Here is a 16,947-nt window from a genome sequence, read left to right as displayed (position 1 = left end):
TACATGTACCTAGATTTATTTATCCCTTCAATATCCCACTCTTTTATTTTGCCAAAGTTTTAAAAGATTATATGTTTGTGCAGTTTCGATCTAGAGAGGCATTTTTCTTTCTTTATTTCGTCCCTTTGTTATGGTGCTTTGTGTCCTGCCCTCGATCTATATGTACGTTGTAGAAATGCATGTTGGGTGATCTATGTCAAGATTCAATCGAACCATACAGTCCATAAAAACCATGCTCGGATTAAATAGAAACAGGGGGTATATATTTGTCCAAAAAAGTGTATACACATGTATCGACTGCGCTAATCTCTTCAGCGATAGTCATGATAATGAGAGCACTAGCCTATAACTTATTGCTAACCACATAGCTACCCTCTTAGAGGAAGCACCTTAGATAGCAAGACCTCTTGCCGACAGAGCGGGCACTCGGGCTTTTCACGAACCCAGTCCCGAACACAAATCCAGCAAAAGACATGTCCACAGGTTGTAACACTAGGGTCCTTGAACATTTCCAGACACAGGGTGCACTTCCGCTGCTGACCCTCGGGAATCCATGAGACAGCGCCAGGATCCTCCTCGAGATCATACAGAGGCACAGACGCAGGAAGGAGAGGAATAGAGGACGGGTTCTGAATCGAAGCGAGAACAGCTCCACCCTGCGAGGGAGACTGACCAGCGTCTGTAGACTCGCTCTCATCTTCATTCATGCTCGCGGCGAGTTTGCGGGCGTGCAGGAATCCCTGCACGGCGATTTGGAGAACAAGCAACACACCCAGAACCTCATATCCGATGCGCTGCTCATTGTCGTCGATCTTTTTCGTGAAAACGTAACGAAGGCTCCAAATCCGCTTGGAGATGTGGTAGTACGAGCCTGTGAAATAGAAGGTGGCAATACTCAGCGCATAAATGGGCGACAAGGATGTGATGGAGTCCAGGTGTTCAAGGACATACTGCTGGATGCGCAGTTTCGTAAACAACGGCCGTTTAGTCGGGGTGGTTGAGAACTGGGGCTTGTTGAGCAGGCCAGCCTGCTGCGCCGCTCGTGACTGTTGGCGTGCAATGTTGCGCTCGAGCTTGTTGCGGATCCTCTGTCGCAATGCAGGTAGTAGCCGCTGCAGTGTCCACGGTACTAGAATGCTGCTTAAGAAGTACCCCACGCGACGGCCAATTGACGGCAATTGAAGTGTGTCATCTTCTAGCTGTACGAGGTCGCAGTATTCTTCGCCTAGGGTGCGGTTGCCGATGGCGGTTGTTAGGGAGAAGTAGAGGAGTTCTGTGAGGTGTTTGATGGCGTCGGAGTGGGTGTGGGCGTATCGGGCGCCGCGGAGAGCACGAACGATCCCTTGAGATTGTTGAATTAGACTGCCCGTAAGGAATGAATCCTTCTCATGCGAGCGGATGATGTCTGGTGAGGTTGCGAAAGGGTAGAAGTGAGAGGTAGAGGAGCCGAGGGCTGAGTTCGGGGTTGATAGAGAGAGATGGGAGTCGTCGTCGGCCATGACGGGTTATAGAGGGTTGGTATAGCTACCAAGACGAGTCCCAGGCTCAATTCCCCGACGTTCGTACCTGGTGGAGATCACAATTTCCCCGGAGTTGCCCTCGGATGTGATGCCTCGGTATAGAGTGACATCAGCTGACTTCCCGTTATGGTTAGATCAGTGTCACGTGCCCTCTTGACTGCCCCATGACCTCAATGACATAATTTCAAAAATACCCGTAACTTACCGTAACACGGTGACCATACGCCGCAAGCGTCATTGGTCCCCACCGCCAGAACCTCCCAGGGCCCTGAAAGGTTGGACGTTGTGGCAGACGAATGCGGGAGGCTTTCGAGTGGCTGAATGTACCTGATTTGGTAACTCTCCTCGGTACCCCTTTTCCTGAAGAAATCCAGGGGCCTTGAATCGCAAGTCCATGGCTTTGGCCTCTTCCCTTTGATCCGATGATGACATGGATACGTTGGTATTCTGGCAGTAGTTACATCCCGTAAAAATCGCCCGCTTCAGGCTCTTCCTCCCGATGTGCTTCGAATGAGTTCTAATTTTATATACCCAATTTGACGCTGTGGGGTTCCAGACCATCCGCGGACTGTGACTAGTCCAGGCGCGTATTCTCCTCCTCTCCGCCTATTAAACTGCCCTGAGCGGCTTCAAACTGGAAAAGTCTCAACTTCCGGACTTTCAAAGACGTCGACTCACCTCTAGTCATTCCTTTTTGGTTACATATCCAAGGGGTCTTTGTTGCTGCTCCAACCCTTTATTCCTCCTGCGATCTCCCCCCGCCTCCCCCCCCCCTGATCAATGGAATAATGGCAGTTGATCAACATGCTCAATTGGATGCCTTTGGGCTGATCTTCCCTTTACCGCTACGTATAGCTGCTATCTTGGTCGCTGGTAGGTGACATTCCTGTCCGATCGGGTTCGGTCCCGAGTGTGCTAACACAAGGAGCTAGGTTTCTGGGGATGGGGACTCAACCTTCAATACTTGGCAAAAGCCAACATCGTGAGTGACGCCCCTCACCTAGCCAGCGTATTCCCGACGGCTGATCAGATTCCCATACTTCCAGGACGTCCCGGCGCTCATCAAATATCCTGCCCGCACATCCTCCTCGCAACGCCCACATCACATCGCCGTCTACCGCCTGGCCACATGTTTTACTATCCCACTTGCTCTGTGGTTCATCGTCTTTTGGGTAGTCACTCGCCGAGCCCCTGAATTGGTTGAGCGACTGGACTGGCTCCCGCAGTCGGTGTACATCGTTCTCCTCCTTATTCTGATCTGGCCTTTCAACCGCGCCTCCCGCTCCGGTCGAATCCGTTTTCTCCTTACCCTCAAGCGGATCAGTATTGGCGGTCTGGCCGAGTCGAAGGATGGCAAGTTTGGTGACATTCTGCTGGCAGATGCCCTCACTAGCTATGCTCGCGTGATCGGAGATCTGTATATCAGCTTCTGCATGTTCTTCACCGATGGCTTCGCCGCTACTTCCAAGCCCAACCGGGCCTGTGGAAGTGAAATCGTCGTTCCGATCATCCTCGCTGTTCCTAGCTTGATTCGTCTTCGTCAGTGTTTGACTGAATATTATCGTGCGCGGCGGACAGTCACCCGGAGAGAGACGCGCAAGTTAAACCAGCACTTGGCCAACGCTCTCAAGTATGCAAGTGCGTTCCCGGTCATTTGGATAGCCTCCAAAATGCGCAACTACAATCCATTGGAGCTACGTGGATATAGCGAGGTTAGCATGATGCGCCTTCTGTAAGATTGTATCCCTCATGTGTTGTGTCTATGCCTTCTCTAATACCCCCAGGTTTCTCGTCTCTTTTATCAACTCCGGCTACTCTTTCTGGTGGGATGTCGTCAAGGATTGGGATATGACTCTATTTTCCTCGGAATCTCGCGACAGCAGCCATCCATATGGACTCCGCCGGCATCGTTACTTCGGATCTGACAAGATGTACCACTACGTCATTATCGCGGATCTGGCGCTTCGTTTCTCATGGCTATGGCGCATTGTCCCAGGCCTCGGCTGGATTTCGGAGACTGAAAGCGGATTATGGATACTCATGTTCCTCGAAGTTGTACGACGTTGGATGTGGGTGTTCTTCCGGACGGAAGCTGAATGGAGTATGTTCCCCCCTGTGCATCCGCACTCCCCCTGATCCCAGCCGTGTGACCCATGCACCACTATCCTGGTTTTCGGACAATTCCACTCACGCTTCTGTGCACTAGTTCGAAATACCCATGGCCCGGGCCCAGATGACGTCCTTCTCGGAGAATACAACCATAAATTCGACGCGGACTAAATTTACCTAAACCTTTCGTCTTTGATCAGTATCTCAAGCGATTTGGAACGAGAATGCGACACAGAAAAACTCTCCCTCTCAACCCAACACAACGGTCGAGTCTTCGGGCTTCTTTTGCCCTAACCAAAACCCCGGATATACCCAATCCAATGCTAGAGCAGCGGTAGATGAGAACTGAGCTTGGCTCTTGTTTTCTTTTTCTTTTTTTCCACCCGGCGTGTGTGGAACACCTCACCACATGCCCTTGTACGCCTATTGTTTTCTTTTGGAGGTCAATCAACTAGATGTGTGTAACCTCATGCACGATGCTTTCTTAGACTCCTTGGATTGGATCTCTGGGCCTGCGACAAGCATGAATTTCTATTTCCCTGGATTTCTGTTTACTCTTCACTGTACCAATACTTACCTAGGGTCAACCGGGTCTGACGTCTGCATCTATCCTGCCTTTGTTTCCCTCTTTACATATACCATTTATCCTATTGGATCGCAATCCTGGTCTTTTGTTTCTTTTCCTTTGCTTCTCGACGCTTAGCTGTCGAGAAATCTAATTGGTGTTATGAAAGTTTTGGTGATTGACGAACCTAATGATTGAAGACTCGAATTCGGTTTATAGACACATATCACGACTTTTTTAGACGATACAATTAGAGTTTGATGCCAGCAGAAAGTTGACGCCCTAGAATTCTGTTGCATTATCTTGCGAGCTCCATGGCCTTAGTACAAACTCTAACTGGTCACCTGTGAAATGGGCTCAGTGGAGCAATCTTACTGATTCGAAGCGAAGAAGCGAAGGGATATGCTGCAAGTATCGGTCCAAAGAAATAGTCATTGACTTCTTAAAAAATAACATGACAAAGACAGACTCGTTGACTTCGTACAAATATTCCCCTTAGACAGGGTGAGGCATAAGAAATAGACGCACGACCACAGATAAATATCGAAGTAGATATCCAGGCGGACCAGCCAGATAGACCTCTGACTATCCATGCTTCTTTCGCTACCAGCTCCTGCCTTTTTTCTTCCACGACCACTCACGCAATTCAATTTCACCTAGCTTCACCTCACCTCGCGTCATGTCACTCATGTCATACATGCTTGGTTATAAGTTTGAATATGTTCACAGTAGAACACATCAGCATATTGCCGCGCCTCACGTAACGTCATACTAGTCTGAGGGGGACTGATATGTACCCTCGGAGAAGTAGATGATGGCTATGATTGTACATCAATCCTTCAAAGGTCCTTCTTGACAATGTGGGCCTTGGGAAGGGAGCCAGCGCGGTCGATGGCGCTCTGGCGAGCTCCAGCAAGACCGAACTGAGTAGCGATACCCTCAATACGGTGGGTAGAGTTGATGTTCTTAACAAGGGTAAGCTGCCAGCAGGTGGCACCACCCTGGCGGGAAGTGATAGTGGAGGAAGCAAGGAAGTACTCCCAGATCTAATTAGAGATATTATTAGTAAGAAAGTGCATGGACCTCAGAAAGATCCACTGGGAGAATCCTGAGAGAAACTTACGCGGAACCAGCGCTTTCCGTACTTGGCCTCGACCTTGTCGCGGTTGCCCATCCAGTTCCGGTACCAGCGCCAGAGGGTAGCAGAGTAGTGCACACCAATGGTGTCAACAGCCTTGACTTCAAAGCCAGCGCCCTCGAGGTGGTCGACAACAAAACCGAGAGGAGTACTGGCATCGGCACCGGGGAAGATGTATTTGTTCATGAAAAGACCCCAGATCAGGTCCTCGTATTGCCAGGACTTGCGGAGACCAGCAATCTGCAGGAAGAAAGTACCATTGTCGTCGAGCATGTCGTAAACCTGAGACAAGAAAGTGGAGAAGTGGCGGACACCGACGTGCTCGGCCATCTCGAGACAAGTGATGTGTTGATATCCACCCTCAATACGAGGAGCGTCGCGGTAGTCACTGCACACAATGCGGCTCTGGTCCTCTTCGATACCAGCCTTGCGAAGACCATTGTTACCCCACGCGGTTTGATTACGGCCAAGAGTGATACCGGTAACGTGAGCGCCGTAGTGGGTCGAGGCGTATTTAGCAAGGGTTCCCCAGCCGCAGCCAAGATCAAGGACCCGGTCACCGGGCTTAAGACCAATCTTCTCGCAAACAATGGCCAGCTTGTTGTCCTGGAGCTCCTCGAGGGTCTCCTCCCTGTTGATATCGCTGATCACACCGGAGGTGTAGATCATGCGTGGGCCGAGGAACCAAGCGTAGAAGTCGTCACCTCTGTCGTAGTGATCACGGACCTGCTCCTCATCTACACAATGTTAGAATTGCCACCAGAGCTGCATGAAGAGTCGCTTACCCTGAGAACGAGTGTGCATCAGCATCTCGGGGATGAAACCAAACAGGAAATGCTTGAAAAGACCAGTAGTGAACTTGAAGTTGGCCCAGTCATGACGGTACTCGAGGCACTCCAGAGCATCGCCCTTGAAGTCAACCTCACCATTGAAGTACTTCTCATAAAAGACCTCCATGGGAATCTTGCTCTTGCCGTGGTAGGTAGCACGATCGTGCTCGCTGTGGAACTGCAGGTAGTGCTCGACGGGGCGGCCACAGTACTTGGCCTTCTCGGTCTTGCGAGGAGAAACGGAGGAAGAGACAGCCCAGAATGCCACCAGGACGGGAACTGAGGTGAAGAGAGCAAAGAAGATGGTGGTATAGAAACCTCCACCAACCTGGCGAGCCAGCCACCAGGGCACGATGATCTCCAGAGCGATCATCAAGCCATTGGAGAAGCTGTCGCTGCCGGGAGAGTCGGCAGGAACTGGGGCATTCTTAATAGTCGGGTACTGAATGGAAATGAAGCAAATTAGGCCCTGGAATCACCAAACATCGGTCACGGATAGCTCTAGGAATGCACTTACCAGGGTAGTCGGGACACCGCAATCGAAGGCAGGCTTGGTCTGCGCGGGGGCAGCCGGAGTCTGGATGTATTCGAACTCCTCGGTGGAGTCCGGATGAATGGTCGTCATGGCGGCGAAGCGTCAATTGAGAGGAATGGGAGAGGAAAAGGAGAGGCCAGAGAGTAAATAAGAAGTTATGGGCAATTCCGGGGCGGTGTGGGCTAGATCAAGGTATGTACCTGGAAGTACATGATTGGTACTTGCCGTTACCCGGGCGGCCTGGCTGGGGACCTGGTACCCGCGAGGTACACCGAGTTTACTTTACTCTCCCGTCCATTGGGCTCTATTTTTTCCACTAATTCCACTAAGGTACGTGAAATATTGTCGCAGAGATTTATGGGGTCCGTGTAGCTAGTGGGTAGTGTGTTTCTCCGATTCATAAAAATTGTGTGAACACAACAGCGATTAACAGTGATTGAGGATTCACACTTAATCAAGTTTTGGTGTGCGACCCTCGCCTGTCTACCTCTTGGCAAAGGATCATCATGAGAGTGGAGAACGCCTGAAACAATTTGGTCTGCGGTTGAAGGGCTGCAACCTGTCCAGTTACAAGTACATTAATACTATTCCATAACGCCGGCATCCTTCGGCTTGCCGCCAAACCCCTACACCATATGAGCCAATGTCGATCTCCACATGCCAAATCATAACCATACTGAAGTAAAATTGTAATCCCCCTGTCGATGTCAAGTATCTTTCGCAATGTACCCCTACAGAGTGAGCTGGAAGCTCTGGGCCTCATCATCTTCGTCAAACGTGGGCAATGGTTCTTCCGGTTCCTGGGTGATCTCGTCCGGGGCATCGAAACATCCAGCAGCATTGCAACGAGTCCACATTTCCGAGTCCAGCGGAGGGGGGCCATACAGTTGCATATAAGTTTCGGGAGACAGGACCTGCGAGCTCGAGGGCTTCTGCGTTTGGGAATGATTATCACGCAGGGTAGACGACACATTGCGTCCTTTGGAATAGCCAACGGTCGTACGAGAGTTGACAACGGCAGCAGTATTGCGCATGGAAGATGGGTTAGACGGGACTCTGGCATGCCTCTTGGGCATAACCAGCGACGATGCCAACGATGCCACCCGTGGCTTTGGGATTGGGGCCACTCGAGGTGCAACAGTTGGCCGGGATCCGCCAAGCGCAGCGACAGCATCACGAGCTCGGAGCGTCGACACATTGCGAGTGTGTCGTGTGGTGGTTGTAGGTCTTTTTGAGGGGATAGCATTTGGCTCAAGTGTCTTTGTCGACTCGTTCTCACCAGAGCTCTCAAAACCAATGTCGTCGAGTTGTTTCATGATCATGTCATTCACCATCCTATCGCACGCCGCAGAATCCTCCTGGAATTTGCGTTGTTTCGCCGTGAGTCCATCGCTGCCGACTTGTTGCTTTCCGTAAACACTCTCCAAACCTAGAGCTCGATTCTTCGGTTGGAATTGGGGGAATGTAGTGTCATATGTCACATCGTCTGGAAGGTCCGGAAGATCTATAGCTCGTCAGAAATAAGCTTTTGGGTTGCAGCTCTAGTTGTGCTTAGCGTACCTCTAGGCTTCGGCGGCATGTACTCAATATCCGGTACATCATCTGCAGCAGCATCGATGTGGACTTTGGCTTGGGCCTGCTGTGTCACTGGGGCAGCTTTTCTGATCTTCTGGGCAGTCGACTGTCTGCGGTTTGTCCTCGGTTGCTTGGTTCCCCCAAAGGGCGCAGGGGTTTGGAGGTTGTTGGCTTTGAGATTGGTCGTTTTCATGCCCAGAGGAGCTCGGTCCCTCACTATACGCGAGAAGACAAGTCAGTCATTATCCAACGTCACCTGCAAATCTGTCATTTTCGCGCAGCACGCGTACCCATTGGAGTCATGAACGCGTTGTTGCCCGGTTTCCCATTATCCTGGCGGTTCCCATTGCCCTTCACCGTGCGGTTTCCAAATGCCAGTGGGTTGTTCTCGTCATTTCGTGCCTTGCCGGGTGTCTTGGGTGCCAGCGGCTTGCTTTGGTTCAAGGGCTTAGCAGCCGCGGCGGTCTGGTGGGTATTTACCAGGTTTTCCTGGTCGCGAAGAGCCAACATGGTGGCCAACTGAAGCTGTTGGTTCTCATGCACCGTATCAAAGAAATCCAAGTCGTGTCGTAAGTGTGTTGAGTGTAATCAAGAGCCAGCACAGTTCTAGATGCAGCCCTGGAAGTGTTGTCAAGTGGTTGCCCGTGGAGACGCGTCGATCCTTGGGCGGTGATTGGCTGCGAGCCAGAGCGGATTGTGTACCTAACCATACCACGGGTACGCCGTTGGTACACAGTAAGTATCCGGTACTTCCCCTGTAGTGGAGCTCGTACGTGTTGGGCTAGTACTGTCTACTTGTTCCCTGCTCAGCCTTTATTCCTCCCCTTCTCTCCCAAAACTCTCCCCATATCATCTTCCACACCCATCCAACACTCGCCCGGTTTCTCGCTGAGCGAAAGCCAAACTACTCTTCTTTTCAACCATACATATTATCTTCCTTACTCCCTTTCAATACCGTTAAAATGGACAAGATCAAGGAGGTAAGTCATTTCCCCTGCCGGCGGGGTAGCTTGACTGCCTCCCAAAATCACACAGCCCCTCCTCCTATGCATATATGCATACCACCCCAGCATTCCATCACTTCTCCACTGAATATTTTACTAATGTGTCGGTATTTATTTTAGCGCATGGTCGCCCTTCGCGCTGAGGCGGATGAGGCTCACGAGCTCGTCGATGAGCTCAAGGCCAAGGTCAAGACCTTGGAACAGGAGAATTTGTCAAAAGAACAAGAGATCACATCCCTGAACCACCGCAACCAGCTTCTAGAGGAGGAGGTTGAGAAGACAGAGGCCGCCCTCAAGGAGGCTAAGGATGCTGCCAGCCAGAGCCTCCAGCACGACACTCAGAACGAGGCCCTTCAGCGACGGGTGCAGCTTCTTGAGGAGGAGGCCGAGGAGAACGACAAGACTCTGCGGGAAACCAATGAGAAGTACGATCAGCCGCCGGTTCTTTCACAGTTACATACTGACATATTGGGCACTTAGGCTCCGCCAAACGGATATCAAGGCTGGTCACTACGAGCGGAAGGTGCAGGCGCTCGAGGACCAACACGCCAAGCTCGAGCAAAGATACGAGGATGCGATCAAGGAACACAGCACTGTGAAGAAGGAGCTTGACGACCTTGCATCCCAGATGGCCGATATCTAAGCTGGCTCGAACCGGTGATAGGTGCAGGATATCGGGAAACATATGGTTGGATACAAGCTTCATTCTCTGGTTTGTCATCTGCTTTTTCATGCTGTGACTGTTTGTGTTACACTGGTCCCAAGTGTATGGACCGGATACAGCGCTTTTGATAGCAATACCTTTTTTTATCATGCAACGTGCACTGCGGTGTCTACCATTTCCTGCATCTTCCTTGTATCTCCCATGATGTCAAACGCCTATGATCTGTAAAATTGACTAATGAATAATTGCTTGAAGCCGAGTATATGCACATGTGATGTCGTATCTCTTTCAAGATGTGGTTCCCTTATTCCTCTGCCCCCTTTCGCGCCTTTGCTCTCTTCGCTTTCACAGCCCTTTGCTTTAACATTGTTTGCTTGCGCTCAACCTTGGTCTCGTAGCGGAAATTCCTCTTCTTTTTCCTGGCTGCTTCTGAGGCTGCACTCCGGGGCTTTCTCTTCTTGGCCTTTGTGTCATCCTCTGTCGACTCGACCGGATATTTTTTCTCTTCTTCATTTTCTGAGTCCTCCCCCCTGGCAGCCTTAAGCAGACCCTCACGGGATGCATCCATTTCTTCAACCGTGACTGTTGTGTATTTGTCCTCGTCGACGTATTCGGCTTCGTAGTCCACTGCTGGAGGCTCTTCAATTCCCTCCCAATCTTCCTCCTCTTTCTCGCCTTCCATTGCGCCGAGATCTCCAGCATCTTCTTTCATGCGCTTGAGTACTGCTTTATGCTCCGCCATTGCCTGTTCGAAGTCTCTTTTGCGATCCTCTCGAATCTAGAAAAATTAGTGGGTGTCTTTGGGCACAAATTGAAGCCTATCGAACCTTTTTTCTTGCTTCTCTTTTCTCCTCTTTGTATCTCTTGGCGGCATTGTCTTGCGCATGTTTGGCCCGTTGCACTTTGCGTTTGTGAAACCCAGTCAAGTATTCATGGCGGGATTCGTCGTCGAAATTGACCTCTTCAACTTTCGGCCCAGCAACAATTTTGCGCTTTTTCAAATCCTTGGGACCCATGGTGAATGAAAATCCCAATCTCAAGTATATTTGGATCGAATCGAGAGTAGACCTTTGTATATCGTAGGTTGTGTTGAAACTGCGTCAAAAGCCAAAAAAAAAAAAGTTGATATGGAAAGCTCAGGCGGGTCGGGGTTCTCGACCGCCTCCGAGGCCAAGTCGGACACCTCCCGTTGGCAACATCATCGCCAACTTGACCCATCCCCACGCCAAACACAATGTATCTCAGCAGTTTCGGGCTATTGGCCCTTGGGGCTGCTGCCGTGAATGCTTTCAGAGATACTTCGCCATTCTTCCTCGCCTCAACTTCTGAGTATGCTTGATTGAATCTCTCGCGCTGCGGTTAACTAATCGGTCCTCCCTTAGGGTCTTGACGAATTCCGCCTACATCCAGACAGGAACTTCACTCCTCGAGAACCTTTCCTCATCTCTCAGTACCTGTCCGTCAGATTACTATGTCGTCGTCTACCAGCCTGGTGTGCACAGTTCCGACTTCTCGACGCGAAAGTCGGCACCCCGCTTAGGTGCGAAGATGCTCGGGAAAGACAGCTCGATCCGGTCCAAGATGAGCATCAACGAGGTCGCTGGCCTGGTTCAACCCAATGATGTCAAAAGCATTCTGGAGGAGAAGTGTAAGGCCCAGACTACCGCCGTTGACGCTTCCTGTAAGTTGCTTTGATGGCCAACGACGGAACTTGGCAAAACCCGCGAAGGACGTCAGAGCTAACAATGTGAAGCTGGATCGTACCCCTCATACTTCGAGAAGGGTCCCCGAATTATTGATGTCGAATTCCCCATGCTATCGTTAGGTTCCGACCGCGCACAGCAGCTTTCTGGATTTGGTATGTATGCAGTCCGCCTATGCACTTGTTTCTCACTAACTCTGCTAGATGGTTTCCTTGCCGATGTCGCCGATCGAATTCCTTCCTCGTCTAAGTATACTATTCTCTACATTACCTCACCGAGGGAGTTCCCCGAGACGGATTCCGTCATCTACGACATCTCTGGAGATTCGTACCAAGACACCCTCCACATGGAGCTCAAGCGGGACTACTCCGCGCAAGGCAGCGCCTCGAGCCAGTCGGCCAATTCCACCTCTCTCTTCGAAGAATATCAATACTTCACCCCAGGTATGTATCTATCAATCCCACCTTCTATCTATTCACTATGCTCACCCTTCTCCAGGCATCTTCATGGGACTCATGGCTACCTTCCTGTTCCTCGCAATTTTGTATATTGGCATCGGTGCTCTAAGCAGCCTCGAGATTCCCTATGCCGCATTTGAGAAGGACACCTCGGCTGCTGTGCAAAAGAAAGCGCAGTGATTTGTAGCGCTTTGTTGGGTTATATTTTTGGATTCCACCCATTGCTGCAATTGATTTCCTTTTTTTTTATCGGGGGTTCAGGGACAATTACCTTGTATTCCCATGTATGATATCTCATATCCTCCCAGTTTTTCGAATGTTAGATTTGCCAACGTAAATGCGCAAGTCCTTGTATCTTTTTTTGACTGTCAGGTGACAATCTCAGGGTTGCCTAAGGCACCCCTCTCCTTTAGCGTTGGCGTCTTTTCGGTTAGAAAGGTCTCTTCTTGTAGTCATTTTCGGGGAACTGCTTGGCCTCACTTGAACAACAGTCATTCGTTTATGAGAGTTTCCCAACGCCTCACCCCATATGGAAATTCGTTGATTGTTGATCCGTGACCTGACCTGCATCTACCAATATTTCACGAGAGACCGCAGTCATTGTTGGAACCAGCAGCGATCTTAAATTTGCCAAACGGATTTCATTGATGCGCTGATTTAAATTGATAATAATCTGCTTTGTTCCTCGCTGTCGTTGGGATCGGCGCCTACTGACCCGCACATTGTGGAGCAGCTGATCGATTGTTTACGCTGCCATGCGAGTTCTACCGCAAAGGCTTGGAACAGCCAGGCCGTCATCCCTACTGCTACTATTTCTGGTCATTGTCATCGCTGCTCAAGTGTCTGCCGTACCAGCGGACGATACAACAACAAATACTGATGCCGCTAAGACCACCGACGACCCTTCGACCACTCAAAGCACTTCTAGCGTGAGTGAGACAACCACTTCTTCAACCACTTCTCAATCGACGTCAAGTTCTACCACCAGTACGACGTCCTCTTCTTCGACAAGTACAACCATGGATACAACCACCACATCCTCCTCTTCCTCCTCCACGACGTCCGACAGCAGTACAACTACATCATCCGTCTCCACGACAACGAAATCATCAACATCCTCCTCCACCACAACCGGCGCTGTTGTGACGATACCACCCATAGCCAATGCCCCATATATGAAAGAGAGCAGTGCTCCAGAAGGCACAGTGTTCATCGCCGTCGGCGCCGCGCTAGGGCTGATCGGCCTCACTCTGCTCGCGTGGCGCGCAATGGTCGCATGGTCCGTAAATCGCTCAGTGCGGCGCGCCGCAGTAAGGCACGCTTCGCAATCCAAGCGCCTCCTGCGCGGCAGCAGAAAGAAGCGATCAACCCCCTACCCCGTCGCCCCGGTGGCCGACGTATCTCTCGATAAACTCGGCACCGCCACTCGCGCAAGCTACAAGCCCAACCGGGTCTCGAGCACAAGCAGCGGTCTTTTCTTTTCACCTACAGCAGGCGGCCCTACTGGATCGCATGCAAATCCGCACGCTACAGGAAATACGGGGAATCGTGGCTCAACATACCTGCCTGCTGGATACTACGCCGCTGCCGGTGGCTCCAACCCCGCTCCAAATGGAGAGCCTCTTTACTCGCCCACTGCTGGCCTATCGTCGCCCTCTCTGCCTCCTGTTGGTGTCTACCATGATTCGCATAACCAGCGCCACTCTTATGTGGGTGCCTCGACGAGTTCCTTGAACCTCAATCAAGCGCCGCAGGGTCGTGCTCCTAGCGCATACCTTGAGGACCTGTTTGAGAGTCATGTTCCTCACAGCTCTGACTCGGGCCGTCGGTAACATCATTGGTTTCGGGCTTTCAGCATGCTAGTCATCATATGAAGAAATGATCTTAGCGATATGTTTTTGGATCTACATTGAGATCTCTTCCTCCTTTTCTTTATCTTGTGCTCTACATCTATTTTCTTGTCCATTTTCATTTCGGCGTTCCACAGATTTTTTTACATGAGGCCATCTGCTATTTTCTGTGCACTATTATCTACTACTCCGTTGTCAATATATATCAGTTCACGTGCAAAGTAATTCAACAATAGATATAACCACAATTTTACTAGTATCTTGCTCCCCTTGCAGTCGATATATTTGGCATTAAATGTAGGAAAATATTGATCGAAACATGGTGTTTATAGAGGTGGTATTTACATCATAAGGTATCGTTAAGGCCAACCGAAAAGGGTAGTAAGAAAATCAAAGGAGTCATCAAGCCGATTCATAAAAAAAAAACAAAGAATAGTGCTTGAACCGTAGGATGGGGGTATGGGGTATCTATGGGTTCAAAAGAAATCGAGCTAGTCAATGCACTTGTACAGCTTGGCCTTGGGGCCAGCAGACGAAGCTCCGGCACAACAGGCAGCAGGCTTCTCCTCCGGGTAGAGTGAAGATTTGTTGAACAACTGGGAGGATTGAGGGACGTCAAGAGCCGGGTTTTTGTTGAAGAATCCATCAGGCTTCAGCATGACACTAATGCGCTCCATCGGCATGACGGGGAAGTCTTCAATGCGGGGATTGTGGGTAAGACCGAAGGCTGCAGGGGTTGTTAGTTATACAGTACAGATCAAGTCGTGGGAAGGAATGCTTACTATGCCAAAGGACGACGTCTTCGTTCTCTACGTTGTCCTTGCGCTGCACCCAAGTTTCGACGCCCTCGGCGCGGCGGCTTTGGTTGGTGAACTCGCCTGCAGCGTACAGTTCATCATCCTGGTACTTTGTGACCCAGATCGGCTTGGTGGCAAACTCAGCACGGCGGAAGCCGTGGGCCTTCTTGTTGACCAAAAGCATTTGGCTAGGAGCTGCCATAAGCTTGTATGCAACAGGCTTATAAGTGATTGGGTTGGTAATATTGTCGTTCCGGATCTTGAAGACGCGGTGGCGATCCACGCTGGTGTTTGCTGTGCCTGCCGTGTGCATCACCGTAGACTCGGAGGTATAGCCCACAAGGTATGGATTATTCTCATCTTCTGGCATAGGAACACTATCCTCGTAATAGATGGTGTTCTTAAATCCATCAATAGCAGGGTCAATCCGTAGGGAGAACATGTGCTGGTGGAAAGGAGCCATAACACCAGGACCGACGTTAGTACCCCAGGGGACGGTTTGCCCATTCTCGTTGTCGAATGGAACGGTGGAAAGGATTCCGGTGGCCCGGACTTCTAATTCGATATTGCCGGCTTGGTCAAAGATGTAGTTAAAGATATATTCATAGTTGGCCACAGTGCAAATCATCTGTAGAACCAATTGGCGGTTGCGCACAACGGTAGCGGCACCGGTCCGATAGTTGGTATGCTTATGCTGCAAGCCGTTATCCTGTTCGTGCATGCAAATCACGTTCTTCAGGTGCAGTGGGTTGCCTTTGGAGTCGTTGCGGTAACCATCAAAATACTTGATATGGCCGAGACAATCACATCCAAGAGCCAACTGATTGGCATTCATACCAAAACCAGTGTCACCGACATCAAACGCCTGCTTGCGGTGGTAGGGGGCTCTGGGATCTAGATGCATGTGCGTCAGATCTACCGGGGGTTAGGGGTGATGAGGCTCCAATCCGACTCACCTCCATAGGGAACAGTCATCTCAGAAACGGCCAAACGGTACAAGATGTTTCTGTTATCATATGTAACGTTGTAGATAATCAACCCTTCCCGAGCGTTGAACCCCACCCTGAAGCGCCACTTCTGCCAGTAGACGGAGTTGCCATCCACCGAATAAGAAGGGCCCTCGGGCTGTTGTACGATATATGGCTTGAGATCGGTGCGAAGGGGCTCATCCAAGAGGTCGTGAGCGTACTGGATTGCCTTGACAGGCTTCCAAGGCTGGGTAGAGGTAGTCTCGAAATCAGCACCACCAGGCAGGTAATCCATACGGATCAACTCATGAGTGAGACCGTCGAACACGGGTGAGAATTTGCAAGGCAGAGAGTAGTGATTGTTCTGGGGGTGATCCACTTCGACCATGTACATGAAGCATTGAAAGAGCCGTCGGTCCTCGTTGTCATTGTCTGTGCCATACATCCAAGGGTCATTACAAACAGTGATGCCCGGGGGCAGCTGCAATTTCTCGATCTCAGCTAGTACGGCGGGATGCTTCATGCACAACTCTTCAATTCCGGCAATTTCATCGATGTCAATGGGACCCTATAGAGCGGAAATATTGATTAACCCATTGCTTGCATCGTGAGGGAGAGGGGCTCTGCGTACTTGGACCTCCTTGGGAAGCTCCTTGGCATAGACAATGGTGCGCCTGTCGGCATTGAGGATAGCCTTGTAGAATGCGCCGGTGTCCAGGCGGTGGAAGAGCACATAGAGGAGACGGGCCGGAGGTGGGGGTAGCGGCCGCTGTAGACGCTCTGCTTCGATGTATGCGATAACATCTCTCTTGATAGGTTCATTGACATCAATTCGCTTGTAGCGCAGAGAGACACCCGGGAAGGCCGCCTCAAGGATGCGTACGGCGAGCTTGATCTCCTCCGGTGTGATTGGGTCGAATGGGTGCGGGCCGTGGTTGGTTACCATTTTGGCGGCGTTCTGGTACACTTCAGAAATAGAGATCTGAGGCGGCTATGGGAAGTATTAGAGTGGAAATATCCCACGAATCCACAGAGAAGTGGGAGGGGACAAGGAAAGAGGGCAAGAAAGGTATCCAATGAGAGAATTTACCCCCAATGTTGTACATTGAAATATCTCGCACCTGAGGGGCCCTGCCCCGGGCCTCTTATCGGGTTACATAAGGTGTGGCTGGACCTGCCTGATTGGGTAAAAAAACCAGGGCAGTTGGAGAAGAAGAGTCTTGGCTCTGAT

At 50.7% G+C, this 16,947-nt stretch overlaps 9 protein-coding genes across 9 annotated transcripts; 4 read left to right on the top strand and 5 right to left on the bottom strand.

The window, feature by feature from the left end:
• Nucleotides 1-368: 368 nt before the first annotated feature.
• Nucleotides 369-1,499, bottom strand: pex10 (ubiquitin-protein ligase peroxin 10; the record flags this gene model as incomplete). Its single annotated transcript, XM_039071106.1, has 1 exon — nt 369-1,499. One exon carries the CDS (start codon nt 1,497-1,499, stop codon nt 369-371), a length of 1,131 nt encoding a protein of 376 aa, XP_038933287.1.
• Nucleotides 1,500-2,308: 809 nt separating this feature from the next.
• LCP9604111_738 (EXS domain-containing protein) lies at nt 2,309-3,800 on the top strand (the record flags this gene model as incomplete). Its single annotated transcript, XM_039071095.1, has 5 exons — nt 2,309-2,393; nt 2,453-2,502; nt 2,567-3,252; nt 3,305-3,621; nt 3,727-3,800. The coding sequence occupies 5 exons, from the start codon at nt 2,309-2,311 to the stop codon at nt 3,798-3,800; spliced, it is 1,212 nt and encodes a 403-aa protein (XP_038933286.1).
• A 1,233-nt stretch (nt 3,801-5,033) lies between these two features.
• LCP9604111_736 (putative cyclopropane-fatty-acyl-phospholipid synthase) lies at nt 5,034-6,787 on the bottom strand (the record flags this gene model as incomplete). Its single annotated transcript, XM_039071083.1, has 4 exons — nt 5,034-5,240; nt 5,318-6,069; nt 6,118-6,604; nt 6,680-6,787. 4 exons carry the CDS (start codon nt 6,785-6,787, stop codon nt 5,034-5,036), a joined length of 1,554 nt encoding a protein of 517 aa, XP_038933284.1.
• Nucleotides 6,788-7,428: 641 nt separating this feature from the next.
• LCP9604111_735 (uncharacterized protein) lies at nt 7,429-8,782 on the bottom strand (the record flags this gene model as incomplete). The annotated part of the gene is made up of 3 exons (XM_039071072.1): nt 7,429-8,201; nt 8,258-8,488; nt 8,563-8,782. The coding sequence occupies 3 exons, from the start codon at nt 8,780-8,782 to the stop codon at nt 7,429-7,431; spliced, it is 1,224 nt and encodes a 407-aa protein (XP_038933283.1).
• A 452-nt stretch (nt 8,783-9,234) lies between these two features.
• LCP9604111_734 (tropomyosin) lies at nt 9,235-9,919 on the top strand (the record flags this gene model as incomplete). Its single annotated transcript, XM_039071061.1, has 3 exons — nt 9,235-9,252; nt 9,397-9,701; nt 9,757-9,919. The coding sequence occupies 3 exons, from the start codon at nt 9,235-9,237 to the stop codon at nt 9,917-9,919; spliced, it is 486 nt and encodes a 161-aa protein (XP_038933282.1).
• A 325-nt stretch (nt 9,920-10,244) lies between these two features.
• On the bottom strand, nt 10,245-10,956 carry LCP9604111_733 (rRNA-processing protein RRP17; the record flags this gene model as incomplete). Its single annotated transcript, XM_039071050.1, has 2 exons — nt 10,245-10,718; nt 10,768-10,956. The coding sequence occupies 2 exons, from the start codon at nt 10,954-10,956 to the stop codon at nt 10,245-10,247; spliced, it is 663 nt and encodes a 220-aa protein (XP_038933281.1).
• Nucleotides 10,957-11,174: 218 nt separating this feature from the next.
• Nucleotides 11,175-12,281, top strand: LCP9604111_732 (Ac45/VOA1 transmembrane domain-containing protein; the record flags this gene model as incomplete). Its single annotated transcript, XM_039071039.1, has 5 exons — nt 11,175-11,269; nt 11,323-11,621; nt 11,694-11,798; nt 11,847-12,086; nt 12,142-12,281. The coding sequence occupies 5 exons, from the start codon at nt 11,175-11,177 to the stop codon at nt 12,279-12,281; spliced, it is 879 nt and encodes a 292-aa protein (XP_038933280.1).
• A 575-nt stretch (nt 12,282-12,856) lies between these two features.
• On the top strand, nt 12,857-13,933 carry LCP9604111_731 (uncharacterized protein; the record flags this gene model as incomplete). Its single annotated transcript, XM_039071028.1, has 1 exon — nt 12,857-13,933. The coding sequence occupies one exon, from the start codon at nt 12,857-12,859 to the stop codon at nt 13,931-13,933; it is 1,077 nt and encodes a 358-aa protein (XP_038933279.1).
• Nucleotides 13,934-14,442: 509 nt separating this feature from the next.
• On the bottom strand, nt 14,443-16,662 carry LCP9604111_730 (uncharacterized protein; the record flags this gene model as incomplete). Its single annotated transcript, XM_039071017.1, has 4 exons — nt 14,443-14,678; nt 14,734-15,642; nt 15,705-16,284; nt 16,348-16,662. The coding sequence occupies 4 exons, from the start codon at nt 16,660-16,662 to the stop codon at nt 14,443-14,445; spliced, it is 2,040 nt and encodes a 679-aa protein (XP_038933278.1).
• Between the last annotated feature and the right edge of the window lie 285 nt (nt 16,663-16,947).

This window comes from Penicillium roqueforti (assembly GCF_015533775.1).
Source record: "Penicillium roqueforti strain LCP96 04111 chromosome Unknown scaffold_01, whole genome shotgun sequence".
In the NCBI taxonomy this organism is placed as follows: Eukaryota; Fungi; Ascomycota; class Eurotiomycetes; order Eurotiales; family Aspergillaceae; genus Penicillium; species Penicillium roqueforti.
Note: the sequence above shows the minus strand (reverse complement) of the source record. Positions and strands in the feature narration are given on the sequence as shown.